The 17169-nt window shown below is 36.8% G+C and overlaps 1 protein-coding gene across 1 annotated transcript; it reads left to right on the top strand.

Annotated features, from left to right (window-relative positions):
• The first annotated feature begins 6935 nt into the window (after positions 1 to 6935).
• LOC100603647 (keratin-associated protein 20-3) lies at positions 6936 to 7196 on the top strand. Its single transcript, XM_003263846.2, has one exon. The coding sequence runs from the start codon at positions 6955 to 6957 to the stop codon at positions 7087 to 7089; it is 135 nt and encodes a 44-aa protein (XP_003263894.1). The 5' UTR covers positions 6936 to 6954; the 3' UTR covers positions 7090 to 7196.
• Positions 7197 to 17169: the final 9973 nt, after the last annotated feature.

Below are 17169 nucleotides of genomic sequence, written 5' to 3' on the forward strand. Positions count from 1 at the left end.
CGTTCTTTGGAGCATCCCAAGATGACAATGATGTTTAGACTAGTCCAACTTCATGCATATTTGTTTTTCTATGAAATTACCTTTTGTTTTATTCCTACTCTTCTTAGTTTTAGTGTCAGTGTTTGAATAAGTCTGAGTGAATTTACTATATTGTGTGTAATTTATCTTTTATTTATGAACCTATTATCTTAGCATTTATTTGTTGACTCAGATACCTCAGATTAAATAACTACTTTATTGGCAGATTCCAATCATGTGTTATACTTTTGTTTGTTATGGGGATTTAGAATCCCATTGTCCTGATGTAAATATTTCAGAGGTATCTGTTCATCATTCCAACTTTGGATATATTCAATTAAAATAATTCAATTGAATACAGCTCTTTTGGGATACTTTAATATTTTCAAATGAAAATTTGCAACATTGCTGCATCTTATAGTGCATGATGCTATCAATGAGAAAACATCCTATAGGGACACATTATCACAATAATAGAAGTAATATAATCCACTGTCTTAAAAGTGACTGGCACATACTAGGCCCTCAATAAATATCACTTAAATGATGAAATGTCATTTGCTTACATTATGGAACATAAAAAATCTATGTTATTTTAATAAATTACATTAATTCATTTGGGAGCATAATATAAATTGAAGCTGTGCACACATATACCTATATCCATGTCCACAGTCTCACTGTCCAAATGATGACATTGTGCATAAAGGCACTACTTTAGGGAAGCTGCTTGCAGGAGACATGGAGAATTCAGGCTTGGGCAGCTCTTTGCCGTCAACCAACTCTTACAACTTTTCCATCAGCAACTCCTATGTTATGTAGATAAAGGTCACTTTTTTTGGCTAATACAATAAGATTGGGCTAAACTAAAATACCCTTAAAAAGAATAAATTGTAATTACTTGTTAACACAAGTGAAAAATACATTAATACATTACCTACATGGGTACTTAAATTCAACTGTAAGTTAGCTGCTAACATTTTATTTGAGTGATTAGTCTGAATTTTGAGGTCAGTAATATTCACGGCTTGTGCAACCAACAACAGAAGATTGAAAAGTCCCTGAACTGCACCATTGGTGACATTCAATCTGAAGAAACAGAGTCCCTTCTCTTTACTGAACTTTCCATTTCTGACACCATGAACTGAAATGGCAACTCTCTGATGCCTTGTCTCTGGTTCTGGGCTGCTCATCTAGCAGTGTAATATTTTGGTCGTACAGACTGTCAGGGTTTCTCTTGAGCAACTCAACCTGCTGGACTCTTCCTGTTGGGCTTCCTGACTCTACTTCCATACCCACATTGGAAATACTAATTTCATCTCTAACTACTAAAGAAAAATGTAACTCAAATTCAGCATGCTATATTTCGATTAACTGAAATCAACGGGATGTCTTATAATTTATGGCAAAGTTATACTCTTTATTTTGTATTGACATTATTCCTCTTCATATATGTTCTTTTTCTTTTTTTCTTTTTTTTAGACAGAGTGTCGCTCTTGTCGCCCAGGCTGGAGTGCAGTGGCATGATCTAGGCTCACTGCAACCTCTGCCTCCTGGATTCAAACAATTCTCCTGCCTCATCCTCCTGAGTAGCTGAGATTACAGACACCCGCCACCACCATGCCTGGCTAATTTCTTTGTATTTTCAGTAGAAACGGGGTTTTACTATGTTGGTCAGGCTGGTCTCAAACTCCTGACCTCAGGTGATCTGCCCGCCTCAGCCTCCCAAAGTGCTGGGATTACAGGTGTGAGCCACCATGTGTGGCCTATATGTTCTTTTCATATATTTCATATGAGAAAATAAAGTTTTTGTTAAAATGTATGCTTGATATGATTTGGCTGTTTGTCTCCACCCAAATCTCATCTTGAACTGTAATCCCCATAATCCCCACGTATCAAGGGAGGGACCCAGTGGGAGGTGATTGGATTATGGGAACAGTTTTTTCCCCATGTTATTCTCATGTTAGTGAGTGAGTTCTCATGAGATCTGATGGTTTTATAAGTTTTTGACAGTTCCTCCTTCACACTGTCTCCATCTCTTTCTTGCCATCTTGTGAAGAAGGAATTTGCTTCTCCTTTGCCTTCTGCCATGATTGTAAATTTCCTGAGGCTTCCCCAGCCATGCGGAGCTGTGAGTCAATTAAACTTCCTTTATAAATTACCCAGTCTCTGGTAGTATCTTCATGGCAGTATGAAAATAAACTTACAATGCTCCTGTAAATTTTGTTGATTATACTTATATTAATTTCTCTCTATTATTTCTGCTTTTTCTGTTTGTGAGCATGTGTGTATGCATTTATCATAATGAAGCAGCAAGAGAGGCAGAGAGAGAGAGAGAGAAAGAGAGAGAGAGGAATAGAGAGATTCTGATATCTCCTGCAGTTTTGATGGCCCTGAAAATTTGATCTGAACATCAGTTCCTTTTACCTAAGGTCATGTGCAATCCAGTTTTTATGTGATTCAGCAGCCAGTGTTACATTTGGTCAGACTTCCAATTTACGTTCATATAAGAACATTTTAAATGACATTTTTGCCCAGCAAAATAGTCTTTTTTTCCTATCACTATATATAACGACCCCTGGGTTTGTCTATTTCTCAACACCCTGAGATTTGGCTGAATTACTTAGCACTGTGCTTCAGAAGAGAGGCAATTCGCTCTTCACACCTCACGTCATCTGGATGACATGGGGAGTATAGATAGAATCCCCTGTCGAGTGGCTGCTGACTGCTTGATATTTGATGTTAAAATTCTCGGGAAAGGATCTGTTGTTCATCAGCTCACCAGGACAGCGTTGAATGCACTGAGTCACTGCCTCCCTCTTATTCCACTGTTCTTCACATCTGACAGCTGCTTTATTTTTCTTTTGAAATTCCCAAACAGCAAATGTGTCCATTTATTCAACTTGTCCTTGAGAATCCCCATACATTGGGAAGTGGCAATGAGACAACAGAATCTTATGCAATAAAATATCACTTGGGCAAAAGATGCTTCGTAATTACGTGGACTTTCTATTTGATTTCCAATAAATTACAGTATTTTTTCCCAAAAGTGGTTTAGCCATCATTGGATTTAAAAACTCAACACTATTAGTGAAATTCTGAGTGATCAACACAGGTGCCAAGCATTTATTTTTATTTTTATTATACTTTAAGTTTTAGGGTACATGTGCACAATGTGCTGGTTTGGTACATATGTATACATGTGCCATGTTGGTGTGCTGCACACATTAACTCGTTATTTAACATTAGGTATATCTCCTAATGCTATCCCTCCCCCCTCCCCCCACCCCACTACAGGCCCCAGTGTGTGATGTTCCCCTTCCTGTGTCCATGTGTTCTCATTGTTCAGTTCCCACCTGTGAGTGAGAACATGTGGTGTTTGGTTTTTTGTCCTTGCAATAGTTTGCTGAGAATGATGGTTTCCAGCTTCATCCATGTCCCTACAAAGGACACCAACTCATCCTTTTTTATGGCTGCATAGTATTTCATGGTGTATATGTGCCACATTTTCTTAATCCAGTCTATCATTGTTGGACATTTGGGTTGGTTCCAAGTCTTTGCTATTGTGAATAGTGCTGCAATAAACATACGTGTGCATGTGTCTTTATAGCAGTATGTTTTATAATCCGTAGGGCATATACCTAGTAATGGGATGGCTGGGTCAAATGGTATTTCTAGTTGTAGATCCCTGAGGAATTGCCACACTGACTTCCACAATGGTTGAGCTAGTTTACAGTCTCACCAACAGTGTAAAAGTGTTCCTATTTCTCCACATCTTCTCCAGCACCTGTTGTTCCCTGACTTTTTAATGATCGCCATTCCAATTGGTGTGAGATGGTATCTCATTGTGGTTTTGATTTGCATTCTCTAATGGCCAGTGATGATGAGCATTTTTTCATGTGTCTTTTGGCTGCATAAACGTCTTCTTTGGAGAAGAGTCTGTTCATATCCTTTGCCCACTTTTTGATGGGGTTGTTTTTTTCTTGTAAATTTGTTTGAGTTCTTTGTAGATTCTGGATATTAGCCCTTTGTCAGATGAGTAGGTTGCAAAAATTTTTTCCCATTCTGTAGGTTGCCTGTTCACTCTGACAGTAGTTTCTTTTGCTATGTGGAAGCTCTTTAGTTTAATTAGATCCCATTTGGCTTTTATTGCCATTGCTTTTGGTGTTTTAGACATGAAGTCCTTGCCCATGTCTATGTCCTGAATGGTATTGCCTAGGTTTTCTTCTAGGATTTTTATGGTTTTAGGTCTAACATTTAAGTCTTTAATCCATCTTGAATTAATTTTTGTATAAGGTGTAAGGAAGGGATCCAGTTTCAGCTTTCTACACATGGCTAGCCAGTTTTCCCAGCACCATTTATTAAATAGGGAATCCTTTCCCCATTTCTTGTTTTTGTCAGGTTTGTCAAAGATCAAATAGTTGTAGATATGTGGCATTATTTCTGAGGGCTCTGTTCTGTTCCATTGATCTATATCTCTGTTGTGGTACCAGTACCATGCTGTTTTGGTTACTGTAGCCTTGTAGTATAGTTTGAAGTCAGGTAGCGTGATGCCTCCAGCTTTGTTCTTTTGGCTTAGGATTGACTTGGCAATGTGGGCTCTTTTTTTGGTTCCATATGAACTTTAATGTAGCTTTTTCCAATTCTGTGAAGAAAGTCATTGGTAGCTTGATGGGGATGGCATTGAATCTATAAATTACCTTGGGCAGTATGGCCATTTTCACAATATTGATTCTTCCTACCCATGAGCATGGCATGTCCTTCCATTTGTTTGTATCCTCTTTTATTTCACTGAGCAGTGGTTTGTAGTTCAACTTGAAGACGTCCTTCACATCCCTTGTAAGTTGGATTCCTAGGTATTTTATTCTCTTTGAAGCAATTGTGAATGGGAGTTCACTCATGATTTGGCTCTCTGTTTGTCTGTTATTGGTGTATAAGAATGCTTGTGATTTTTGCACATTGATTTTGTATCCTGAGACTTTGATGAAGTTGCCTATCAGCTTAACGTATATCAAAATAATAAGAGCTATCTATGACAAACCCACAGCCAATATCATACTGAATGGGCAAAAACTGGAAGCATTCCCTTTGAAAACTGGCACAAGACAGGGATGCCCTCTCTTACCACTCCTATTCAACCTAGTGTTGGAATTTCTGGCCAGGGCAATCAGGCAGGAGAAGGAAATAAAGGGTATTCAATTAGGAAAAGAGGAAGTCAAATTGTCCCTGTTTGCAGATGACATGATTGTATATCTAGAAAACCCCATCATCTCAGCCCAAATTTTCTAGCCCTCTTATTCAGAAAGTTGAGCATACACATGAGCTCTCTGTCATCAAGTGAAGGTGGGGAACATAAGGTTGGGCTTAAGGGAGTTCTGAAAGCACAGACAACTTACAGAAGCAATTGGCTTGGATTCTCATGGTTTCCTCTCTGCTGAGTTTTCTTTTCTTTCTCAACATACACCTATGAATTTATGCTGATTTTCCAGTTGAAGAAGGAAAAATTAGCCCTGGATTATATATGCTTCTGCCAATATGGTAGCACTGCCTAAAAGTGGATGACTGAAGTACAACAGATCAAATTAGGGATTACCCTAAAGTTCAGTGGTGAAGGAAAATTTTCAATTATTTTTAATTATCTTAAGAAATGATAGTATCTAGATTCAGCCTGCCTTTGAGAACTTAAGTCTACATATAAGTACATGATACAGACAGAGTCAATATCACTAAAGAAAAATTAACAGTCATGCCTTCTGTTATATTTGGGTCTCAAAAATGTCTACTTTATGTTCCTATGACTTTGGAATCAGATAAGATTCTCAATGCTTTTCTTTTCTCCGAAGAAACCTATCTACATTCCAATGCAGGTACAAGACAATCAACCAAACAACTTTTTAAAAAATGCTTAAGGTGTGGAGAAGAAGGAACTAAACAGGCAAGAAAATGGCACTAATTTTAAGAGAGCATAGCAATAGGAAAACTACAGAGTAACAAGTGATTGGTGGGAGTTGTACAGAATAAATCACAGTTGATCCTTGAACAATGCAGGGGTTAGGAGTGCCAACCTCCATGCAGTTGAAAATCTGAGCATAACTTTTGACTACCCAAAAACTTAACTACTAATAGCCTACTGTTGACCAGAAGCCTTAACAATAACATAAACAGTTGATTAATACATGCTTATGTTACCTGTAATGATAGATTATATTCTTATAATAAAGTAGGCTAAATAAAAGAAAATTTTATTAAGAAAATAAGGAAAAAGAGAAAATGTATTTACTATTCACCTAGTGGAAGTGGATCATCATAAAGGTCTTCATCCTTTTTGTCTTCATGTTGAGTAGGTTGAGGAGGAGAAGGAGGAGGAGGGGTTGGTCTTGCTGCCGGGGTGGCAGAGGTGAAGAAAATCTGCTTAACATAAGCGTATGTGTGCAGTTCAAACCCATAGTATTCAAGAGTCCACTGTATTTGCTACTAAGATTTATAGAGATAACATCACAGCTGTGTTGATTAAGATTTAAATATGCACATAAGAAGAAGGGTATTATTAGCAAAGTGATCGGAAGAAGATGGCATTTGCCTCCTCCACGTGATGTCATCCAACATAGTTACAAAGGTTAAATTCGGCATCAGTGTGAGCAAGGTCGTTGAACTCAGCATTTTTTTTTTCCTTTAAAGTCTATCAACTGTTTGGCAGGATCATAACATACCGAGAAGAAAATCTCAATTTTATCAGGATAGGGAGTCTTTTTTTTAAATCTAAAGATACAAGATTAATGAGATTTTTAAATACAGGTTGGTCTACATGAGAATGTCAGGAGTGCCTGTGGTTTGTCACACCTCCACTGAGACTGATAAAAAGATCCAGTATTTTAGTGTTTTTATGCACTAAAACTTACTCTTGCCTCTTAGGCTAGAGACTTAAATCCTGACACAATGAGCTACTATGGCAACTACTATGGAGGACTGGGCTATGTCTATGACTGTAAATATAGTTATACCTCTGGCTTTGGTGCCTTTAGAATCCTGGACTGTGGCTACAGATGTGGCTGTGGTGGGGTATGGATTTGACTGCTGCCACCAATATGATTATACTACATGCTTATTATCAGGCATTGACTGAATAATATCTACAATTGGGTCAATTTTCTTATGAGACAGGGGTGCTGTTCTACTACACTATTTTTTTTATTTGTTTAACCCAGTTAGAATTCTTAATGATTCCCTGTAATCCCAGCACTTTAGGAGGCTGAGGCGGGTGGATCACCTGGGGTTAGGAGTTCGAGAGGAGCCTGGCCAACATGGCAAAATCCCATCTCTACTAAAAGTTAAACAAATAGCCAGGTGTGGTGGTGGGTGCCTGTAGCCCCAGCTACTGGGGAGGCTGAGGCAGAAGGATCGCTTGAACCCAAAGGCAGAGGTTGCAGTGAGCTGAGATGGCACCACTGCACTCCAGCCTGGGCGACAGAATGAGATTCCATCTCAAAAAAACAAAAAGAATGCTTAATTATTCAATCTAATTCTAGGCAAAGAAGACACATCATTAAACTCACACTAAATCCACATCAGTGCCCTAGATTAACTACATTTTTCTCTTCCAGACTGATGTGTTTTCATAATTTACCAAGAAAATTACTTTTTGATATGTTTCAGGAGTAGGGAGCTCTAGGTTTATTTTTAATTAAACTTACTTTGGCCTGGCCAATGTCATTCATTTTTTTAATTTATTAATTACTCACTTGTTTAATAAGTACTCATTAAGTAATTTCTATATAGAACTTCCTGTTAAGTCTTAGTGTTACTTACAGAAGAAGAGTTTTTAAGCAGAAAAACACACGTGTAAATAAACATGTATGCTACAACATGATAGGTGATGTAACAGCCAAGTAGGAACACAGAGGAGAAGCTCATGTTTGGATGCAAAAGAGAGAGATTGTAGAGCAAACAGATCAAAAGTATTCTCATTGAAGGTTACATTTGAATAAATATTTCACCAAGGAAAAATACATTGAAGGTAAAATGTATGCCAGGCAGGGGGAACAAATATGCAAAGCCGTGAAAAAAGTATTGCACTGCAAACTCATAAATTGATGTTATTTCTTGAGAGAACAGTGGGCAAAGTCACTGGCAGGAAACGAAGCCCTGGGCAGTGAAGAGAAACTAGAACATCAAGGCCATATATATTTTGCAATGGGTGTACTGGATAATGTTTTATAAAGTTGTAATATTTTCCTTTACCTGGATGAAATTGGAAACTATTATTCTAAGTGAAGTAACTCAGGAATGGAAAACCAAACATCGTATGTTCTCACTGATATGAGGGAGCTAAGCTATGAGGATGCAAAAGTATAAGAATGATACAATGGACTTTGGGAATGTGGGGGGAAGAGTGGGAAGGGGGTGAGGGATAAAAAACTACAAATATGGTGCAGTGTATACTGCTTGGGTGATGGGTGCACCAAAATCTCATAAATCACCACTAAAGAACCTACTCATGTAACCAAATACCACCTCTACCCCAATAACTCATGGAAAATAAAATAAAAATAAGAAGTGCATGTTTTATACAAATAATTATGGCATCCAGTTGAAGGAAAGGTGGCCAAGGAGTATGACCACACACCAAACGACCATTCTAGAGGCTGTGTAAGCAGCCAATGCAAGGTCTTAATGTAAAAGCAGCAACTAAGATTCCTATGAAGGCCTAGATCAAATAGATAATTATGGGATAGAAGTTAAAGAACATGCCCACGTGGTATGAGAATGGAGGGGACTAAGGAAGAAAACAGAGCACAAAATAAACAAGGAATTGAACAGTCAATGACTGATTGTGGAACTAATGGCACATGTGATACGGGAATCGGAACATTTGGGGGACAATCAAAGTGGAGCCTCAAAAGTTTACTTGAGTACACACAAATGTCATCTGTGGGAGGGCCAAATAAAGATTTTTCCTGGTAGATTGTTCCAAAAATCTGCAACTCAGGAGCAAACTGAGTTTTAAATACAGAAAATAATTGGATAAAGTTTGTCGTAACTTCAGAAATACAGTGTATTAGTCCGTTCTCACTCTGATCTGAAGAAATATCCAAGACTGCGTAATTTATAAAGGAAAGAGGTTTAATTAACTCACAGTTCTACATACCCGGGGAGGCCTCAGGAAACTTACAATCATGGCAGAAGGGGAAGAAGCCACATCCTTCTTCACATGGTGGCAAGAAGGAGAAGAATGAGCACAAGGGGGAAAATCCCCTTATAAAACCATCAGAAGTCATGAGAACTTACTCACCATCAGGAGAACAGCAGCATGAGGGTAACCACCCCATGATTAAATGACCTCTCTCTGGGTCCCTCCCATGCCACCTGAGGATTATGGGAACTACAATTCAAGATGAGATTTGGGGAGGGGGAACAAGGCCAAACCATATCATAGAGTATTCCAATAACTATAAGTGAATTTAAAAAAAGGTGTTTGCAAATCAGGGAAGGAGCAGATAAAAGTTAAAAAGGAAATGAAAAGGGAGTCATGGTAGGAAAATCAAGGGCCCTCCAACTTTCTGGGAAGAGAAACTTCTTAACAATCTTCCTCTCTTCAAACATGGATTCTTTCAGAAAGGATTTCTAGAGTAATAACATAAATTCTGATGCTGAGCTAGATGCTGACAATTATACGGTCAATAATATTGGCATGTTCCCTGCCTTCACAGAGGTTAACATCAAGAGGGGTTGACAAAATATCATAAATGCAATCACAATAAAGCAACAGAGGTCTTAGTGGTTAGGTATAGGAGAGTCTCTCCAGTCCTCCATGTGTTGGGATGGAGCCTAAACTCCATCCATATGATTGCCATGGGAGCAGCGATTTTGAGTACGATCTTCATGCTCTGACAGGAGTTGATGGGTCCAGATACAGCCATTTGAACAAAATGAAGCAGAAAATTCCCAGAATTTGCAAACAAAAGCCAATATGTTTTCTACCTGATGAAGCTCTAAGATCTAACCCTTGTGATCTGTTAGAATAGTAGCTATGTGCTTCTCCTTGTAGAATGCCCATTTGAAGTTTATTATAAGGTACCTGCTTATGTTTTCTGCTGAAGAATTCTATGTATGTGCTACTCAGAGATGGATCACAGAAAATCTTTTTTAACTTTTGTAGACTGGCCATGTCAGAGATATTCCATCAAGTCTAAGATGTAAGATGTTCAGCATCCTAAAATAAACAGATGAGTGAGCTTGAAAACCATCACTGCTCTCCAGACCTACACATTGATCACAAATGCTGTGCTCTGTTCATTCATTATACACTTGTTTACCTCAGAGTTACCAACTGTCAAGCTGGTTTGCTTTGTATGAAAGTGGATAGAACATCGTTATAATTGAGTTATTATGCAGTATCCAGAAACCATACTTAGTAAATTGTGGCAGGAAGTTTAAAATTTTCTGATAGTTTAGAAATATAGCACCATGAGATATCAGAGGGGTCATTTTCACTAAAGTTGTGATAGTGATAACAGGTTGAGAAAAGACTGTGAAGGAAATTACTCTAATACATTACAGTCTGGAGCAAAATTTCTGGTTCGGTAGCAAAAGGCAATTGCAAAAATTACACCTTAACAAGGTTGAAAGGAAAAATATTGATGGGGAAAACCCAGAACACTGAGTTCTTCCAGTCTCTTTTAAGAGCCTTAAACCCCTAAACACCTGTGGGATTGAATCATGTTTGGCTCCTAAACAGAGAGATTTTACTCCAATTCCCTGTATGGACCAAAGAGGTCAGTAGATCTATAGCTCTAAAAGGAACAACAGCTCAAAACTTAAAACATTAAATAAAATATTTACTTATATGTCTATATCTGTTTAAGAAACATATACATTTATATATATATACATATACATATATATATATATATGGAGAGAGAAATATGGTAGATAATTAAGTATCCAGTCATCTGGATGGGATGGGGTAGGAAGATGATGTGTAGTGTTGGATTGGTAGGTGGAGATGAGAGAGGGTAAATTGGTAAGCAAAAGGTAAGCAATTTAAGAAGACAGAAACTTCACTGAAAAAATTTCCAGAACAATGAATATAGCATGTACATTTTCACATTTATTATGTCATGTATAGTACACATACAGACTGCATCTATTTACTTACAGCATATCCACAATACATACCAAGATAAAAAAGGCAAGGGCCTTATATGTGTAATGCAGTTCTTTTTTGTCTGAAACAAACTCCAAACCCCCATATGTGTATATGCACGGGTGGAGATAAAATTGCATATGTATGTATGAGGAAGTAGAAAGTAATGGACGGTCATTTGAAGGGAATGCCTGTGGGCAGCAGCATGAGACATAACTAACGCCATCTTTAGGCATATTTGTATTGCTTTACTTATTATTACAGATGTATATTATTTTCTGAATAAAGAAAACATCAAATGAATGAAAAATTTGAAAAATAAAGGGATGCTTTAAATTTGAAAAATAAAGGGATGCTTTAGATAATGGAAAACTGAATCATGAACCTACGAAATTGGAGAAAGCTCTAGAGAGCATAACTTTAACTTTTGCTTGATCTACAATGTATTTGTTAATTTTTACTGTAAAAATGTTTAATATTTGTTTAGAAACAGTTGACACTTTTTAATATTTATTTACATTTGGTATAACTTTTTGACATATCCTGAAGAGAAGGGCTACTTGCTCACAGCACTCCAAACAACAGCAGATGATAGTCATAAAATCCAAACAAATGAGGTAATGTAAAATGTAATGACAATATAAGCATAATTTTTCCACAAGCATACCAGATCTTATTCTCAAGAGAGATTTCCTGCCTTTGTTAGCACCTTCTTCCACCATGCCACATTGGTATATAATTAGGACCAAGATTATTTTAGGAAACATAACACAATAATTTGCATTTATATACAGCTACCCCGAAACAAAGTGTAACGCTGTTTAAAACCCTCAAGAGTTGACCAATGTTATTAGTCAGGCAGAATGGCAGTTTTATTTACTTGCTAAACCAATTCCATATTATGAAGAACTAATGACTAGAGTTGATACATACTTTATTAGTTTGTTTCTGAAAACTCTGCTAGAGCCAAAGGAAGGAATATAGGAAGAGCTCTGGGCAGCAAATATGAGAAATAAACCTCCAGAGATCATCAGCTAACTTAATTCAGTGAAGACTACCTTAACAGTTGCAGGAAACTGCACATGCATTTAATTGCATGCTAGGTGCTTTGTTGCGGAGATCTTTACAGATCATCCTTGGTAGAATGTCTTTACTATAGAAAATTATTAGGGAGAACTACTTAAATATGTTTCTGGTTGCCATAATAATCAGTAGTCGGTTTACTCCTTTTAAAAAAATAGTCCTGATATAAGACAGCACAATAGTTTTCACAGTATAAACAAATCAAGCAAGCATCATTCATTTGTTCAGACAAATATTTATTGAGTGTGGTCTCTGTGCATGGTTTCAGTACCTACATGGGTTATGCATAATGGTCTTAGTACCTACAATTATTCTTGTTATTGTGAGTTATGTTTGCTCTCACCAGATTTGGTTCTTCTATAAAATATAAGTAACATGAACAAAGAATATATCTATATTTAAGTTTTCATTTTAAAAATAAAAATGATATGAATAGGCTTCTGTGGAATTAACCATGATATCAAAAAAGAAGTTATATAGTGAAAACCTACAACATTCTTATTGCTATAGGAAAAATATATATTTAGGGACTGAATTCTAGCGACCTACAACCCATTTGGACAATTTTAGCACAAAATAGAAAATATACTTCAAAATGGCATATAGTATAACATAAAGATAAGTGTGAAATGCTGTAATATATTACAGAACATAACTATCACAGAAGTTCGGAGGAAGGAAGGTATCAATGAAAGCTAGAAAGGAGTATGATGCTTCATAGACGGGATGGAGAAACCTGAAGCATAATTAGAGAAATGAGAATGGTTTAGATTAAAGGAGGGCTGAAACGGCCAATGTGTGCAGTGAAATACACTGCATCACCTCTGCATACTCGCCAAAGTATCAAGCTTGCCTTAAACCAAGACTTACAATCTAACCTACAATTTACAGAAAATAAAGGAGTTACAAGAGGAACAAGTTAAACACCATGAGTAAACAACTAAACAAATAAAGAATGTGCCTTATTCTAGAAGGCAACTGGTCTAATTTTTTCAGCAAGCCAATGGCATGTAAAGGCAGAGCTGTTCTGAATTTGAAGAGACTTAAAACGTATAACAACTAAATGCAATGTGTGGAACTTATATGAATCCTGAGTTTAAAAAAAGAGGGGAACTTCCTCAAGTTGATAAAGAAAAAATAGTTACAAGAAACCTACAGCGAACATCATATTTAATGTTACATTTCATTACATTTTACATTACCTCATTTGTTTGTTTGGATTTTATGACCATCATCTGCTGTTGTTTGGAGTGCTGTAAGCAAGTAGTCCTTCTCTTCAGGATATGTCAAAAAGGTATACCAAATGTAAATGTAGTGAGAAACTCAAAGATTTCACACTAAAATCAGGAATAAGTCAAAGCTGTTCCCTCTTATCACAACTTTTCAACTGTATGTCCTAGCTCATGCAATTAAACAAGAAAAAGAAATAAAGGCATACTGATTGGAAAGGAAGAAATAAAACTGCCTTTCTTCACAAGATCATTTATGTAGGAAATCCAAAAGAATCAACAAGAAAACCTCTGGAATTAATAAACAATTATAGCAAGATTGTAAAATACAACACTAATATACAAAAGTAAATTGCTTTCCTATATGTCAGCAACAAACAAGTAGAATTTGAAATCTTAAAAAGAGAAGGACCCTACTATTTACATTAGCACCCCCAAAAATGAAATGCTTAAGTGTAACTCTAAAAAAATACATACCAATCTAAGTGAGTAAAAGTCCAAAACTCTGCTGAAAAAAAAAAAATCAAACAAAAACTAAATAAATGGAGAGATATTCCATGTTCATATATGAGAAGACTCAATGTTGTCAAGCTGTCAGTTCTTCCCAACTTTATAGATTCAATGTAATCACAATCAAATTCCAACAATTATTTTCTGGATATCAATGAACTGATTATTAAGTTATATGGAGACTCTGAGTAACCAACTCAATATTGAAAATAAAGAACAAAGTCAGAGAACTGACACTACATGACTTTAAGACTTACTACAAAGCTTCAGTAATCAAGACAGTGAAGAAACAAACAGGTCAATGAAACAGAACAGAGAGCCCAGAAGTAGATGAACGTAAATATAGCCAACTTTTCTTTAACAAAGAAGCAAAGGTAATACAACGGTGCAATGATAATCTTTTTTTTTTTTTTTTGAGTTGGAGTCTCGCTCTGTTGCCCAAGCTGGAGTGCAGAGGCGCAATCTCAGCTCACTGCAACCTCTGCCTCCCAGGTTCACGCCATTCTCCTGCCTCAGCCTCCTGAGTAGCTGGGACTGCAGGCACCTGCCACCACGCCCACTAATTTTTTGTATTTTTAGTAGAGATGGGGTTTCACCATGTTAGCCAGGATGGTCTTGATCTCCTGACCTCGTGATCCGCCCGCCTCAGCCCCCCAAAGTGCTGGGATTACAGGCGTGAGCCTCCACGCCCAGCCAATGATAGATCATCTTTTTAACAAATGGTGCTGGAACAACTGGACATTTATATGCAAAAACATAAGTCTAGACACAGACCTTGTACGCTTCACAAAAATTAACTCAAAATGGGTCATGGGACAAAATAACATGCAAAACTATAAAACTGCTAGAATATAACACAGGAGAAAATCTAGATGGCCTGGAGTTTGACAATGCCTTCTGGTTATGAAACCAAAGGCATAATCTAAGAAAGTAAAATTTGATAAGCTAGACTTACTTAAAATTTAAAAAAAAGTTTGTTCTGCAAAAGACACTATAAAGAGAATGAAAAGACAAGCCACAGACTGGGAAAGAAGTCTTTGCAAAAGACTTATGTGATAATATACCATTATCCAAAACATACAAGAAATTATTAGGACTCAACAATAAGAGACTAAACAACCTGATTTTAAAACTGAGCCAAGACTTTAACAAACACCTCACCAAAGAAGATTTACAAATGGCAAAGAAGCAGATGAAAAAAATGCTCCATATCATACGTCATAAGAGAAATGCCAATTAAAGCAGGAAAAAAGGATACTGCTACACATCTATTGGAAAGGTTGAAACACAGAACACCAACAAAACTAAACCCTGACAGAAATGAGGAGCAACAGGATGGTTCATTCATTGCTAGTGAGAATTCAAACTGGTATAGCAACTTCAGAAGACACTCTGGCAGTTTCTTATATAACTAAATATACCCTTATTTTATGATCCAGCAATTGCACTCCTTGTTATTTACCCAAATGAGTTGAAAACATGTCCACACCAAAACCTACACATAGATGTTTATAGTAGCTTTATTCATAGCTGCCAAAACTTGGAAGCAACCAAAATGTCTTTTAGTGGGCGAATTGATAAATAAAACAGTGGAACATTCAGACAATGGAGTATTATTGAACACACAAATGAAATGAGAGTCATGCAGAGACATGGAGGAAACTTAAATGCATATTACTAAGTAAAAGAAGCCAATATAAAAAAGTTATAAACTGTATGTTTCCAACTATATGGCATTCTCATAAAGGAAGAACATAAAGGAAGAACAGAGAAGAGAGAGAGATAAATAGGTGGAGGACAAAGGATTTTTTAGAGCACTGAAAATACTCAGTATATTAATATAATGGTTGATACATTTGTCAAAGTTTATAGAATGTGCAAGAGCACAGGTGAACCTTTATGTTAAATATGGACATTGGATGATAATGATGTACCCATGTAGGTTCATGGAGTGCCACAAATGTACATCTGGTTGAAGGCATAAGAGAGGCTTTGCATGTATCAGGGCAAGAGATATTTAGGAAATTCTGTATTTCCTTCTCAATTTTATAGTGAATTAAATCTGCTTTAAAAAATGGACTTGTAAACACAACTAAAACAACTTTTTAAAATAATTAGGAATTTTTAACTACTTAATTAGGGATGTAAAGAAAATATTAATGTTACCAGCAAACTATCACAAGGACAAAAATCAAACATCGCATGTTCTCACTCATAGGTGGGAATTGAACAATGGCAACACTTGGACAGAGGAAGGGGAACATCACACACCAGGGCCTGTCATGGGGCGGGGGGAGGGGGAAGGATAGCATTAGGAGATATACCTAATGTAAATGATGAGTTAATGGGTGCAGCACACCAACACGGCACATGCATACATATGTAACAAACCTGCACATTGTGCACATGTACCCTAGAACTTAAAGTATATGGTGGCGGGCGCCTGTAGTCCCAGCTACTCGGAGAGGCTGAGGCAGGAGAATGGCATGAACCTGGGAGGCGGAGCTTGCAGTGAGCCGAGATTGCGCCACTGCACTCCAGCCTGGGCGACAGATCGAGACTCTGTCTCAAAAAAAAAAAAAAAAAAAATATATATTAATATTAGTATTATAATAAAATAAGAAAATACCCTTAGTTTTAGAGATGCATAATGAACTATCTCGAAATATGAAATATCACAATATTTGTGATTTATTTTTAATATTTCAGAAAAATGAGGGTCAAGCATTTCAAAATGCTAATGAGTGTTAAAAAAGGTAGTAAATAAAAAGGAGCATGGTATTCTATTTTTCTGCTGATTAAAAGTTTTATAATGAAAAGTTTATAAAGCATAGCAAAAGGAGAGGGCATTCATGAACGAGATAAAATGAGCAACAAGTCATGAGTGGGACTATTCACGTCCTAGCCACAGATTCATAAAACCTTTACTGAAGCTGAGGATCTGAGAAAAAGATTCACAAGAGCTAAATTGGAAAAGGTAGACATCGGCTATCATTACTGAAGACCTACATCAGTGAGGATTACATTTCCAAAAAAGATGGGAGAAGGTGAATCATCATGGAATTTTGAGCAGTGAGATTTTTCATTTGTTGGGTTGGCTTGGTTTAATTTTCTTAGAAAGATTAAATAGCTTATGGGTTAGTGAAATGAATCATGAAGAAAAAATACAAAGTAGGAGAAGAATTA

Source organism: Nomascus leucogenys, chromosome 25 (genome assembly GCF_006542625.1).
Source record: "Nomascus leucogenys isolate Asia chromosome 25, Asia_NLE_v1, whole genome shotgun sequence".
In the NCBI taxonomy this organism is placed as follows: Eukaryota; Metazoa; Chordata; class Mammalia; order Primates; family Hylobatidae; genus Nomascus; species Nomascus leucogenys.

Coding starts and splice junctions, on each gene's coding strand:
- LOC100603647 (XM_003263846.2), top strand. CDS start 6,955: ATGAGCTACTATGGCAACTACTATGGAGGACTGGGCTATGTCTATGAC.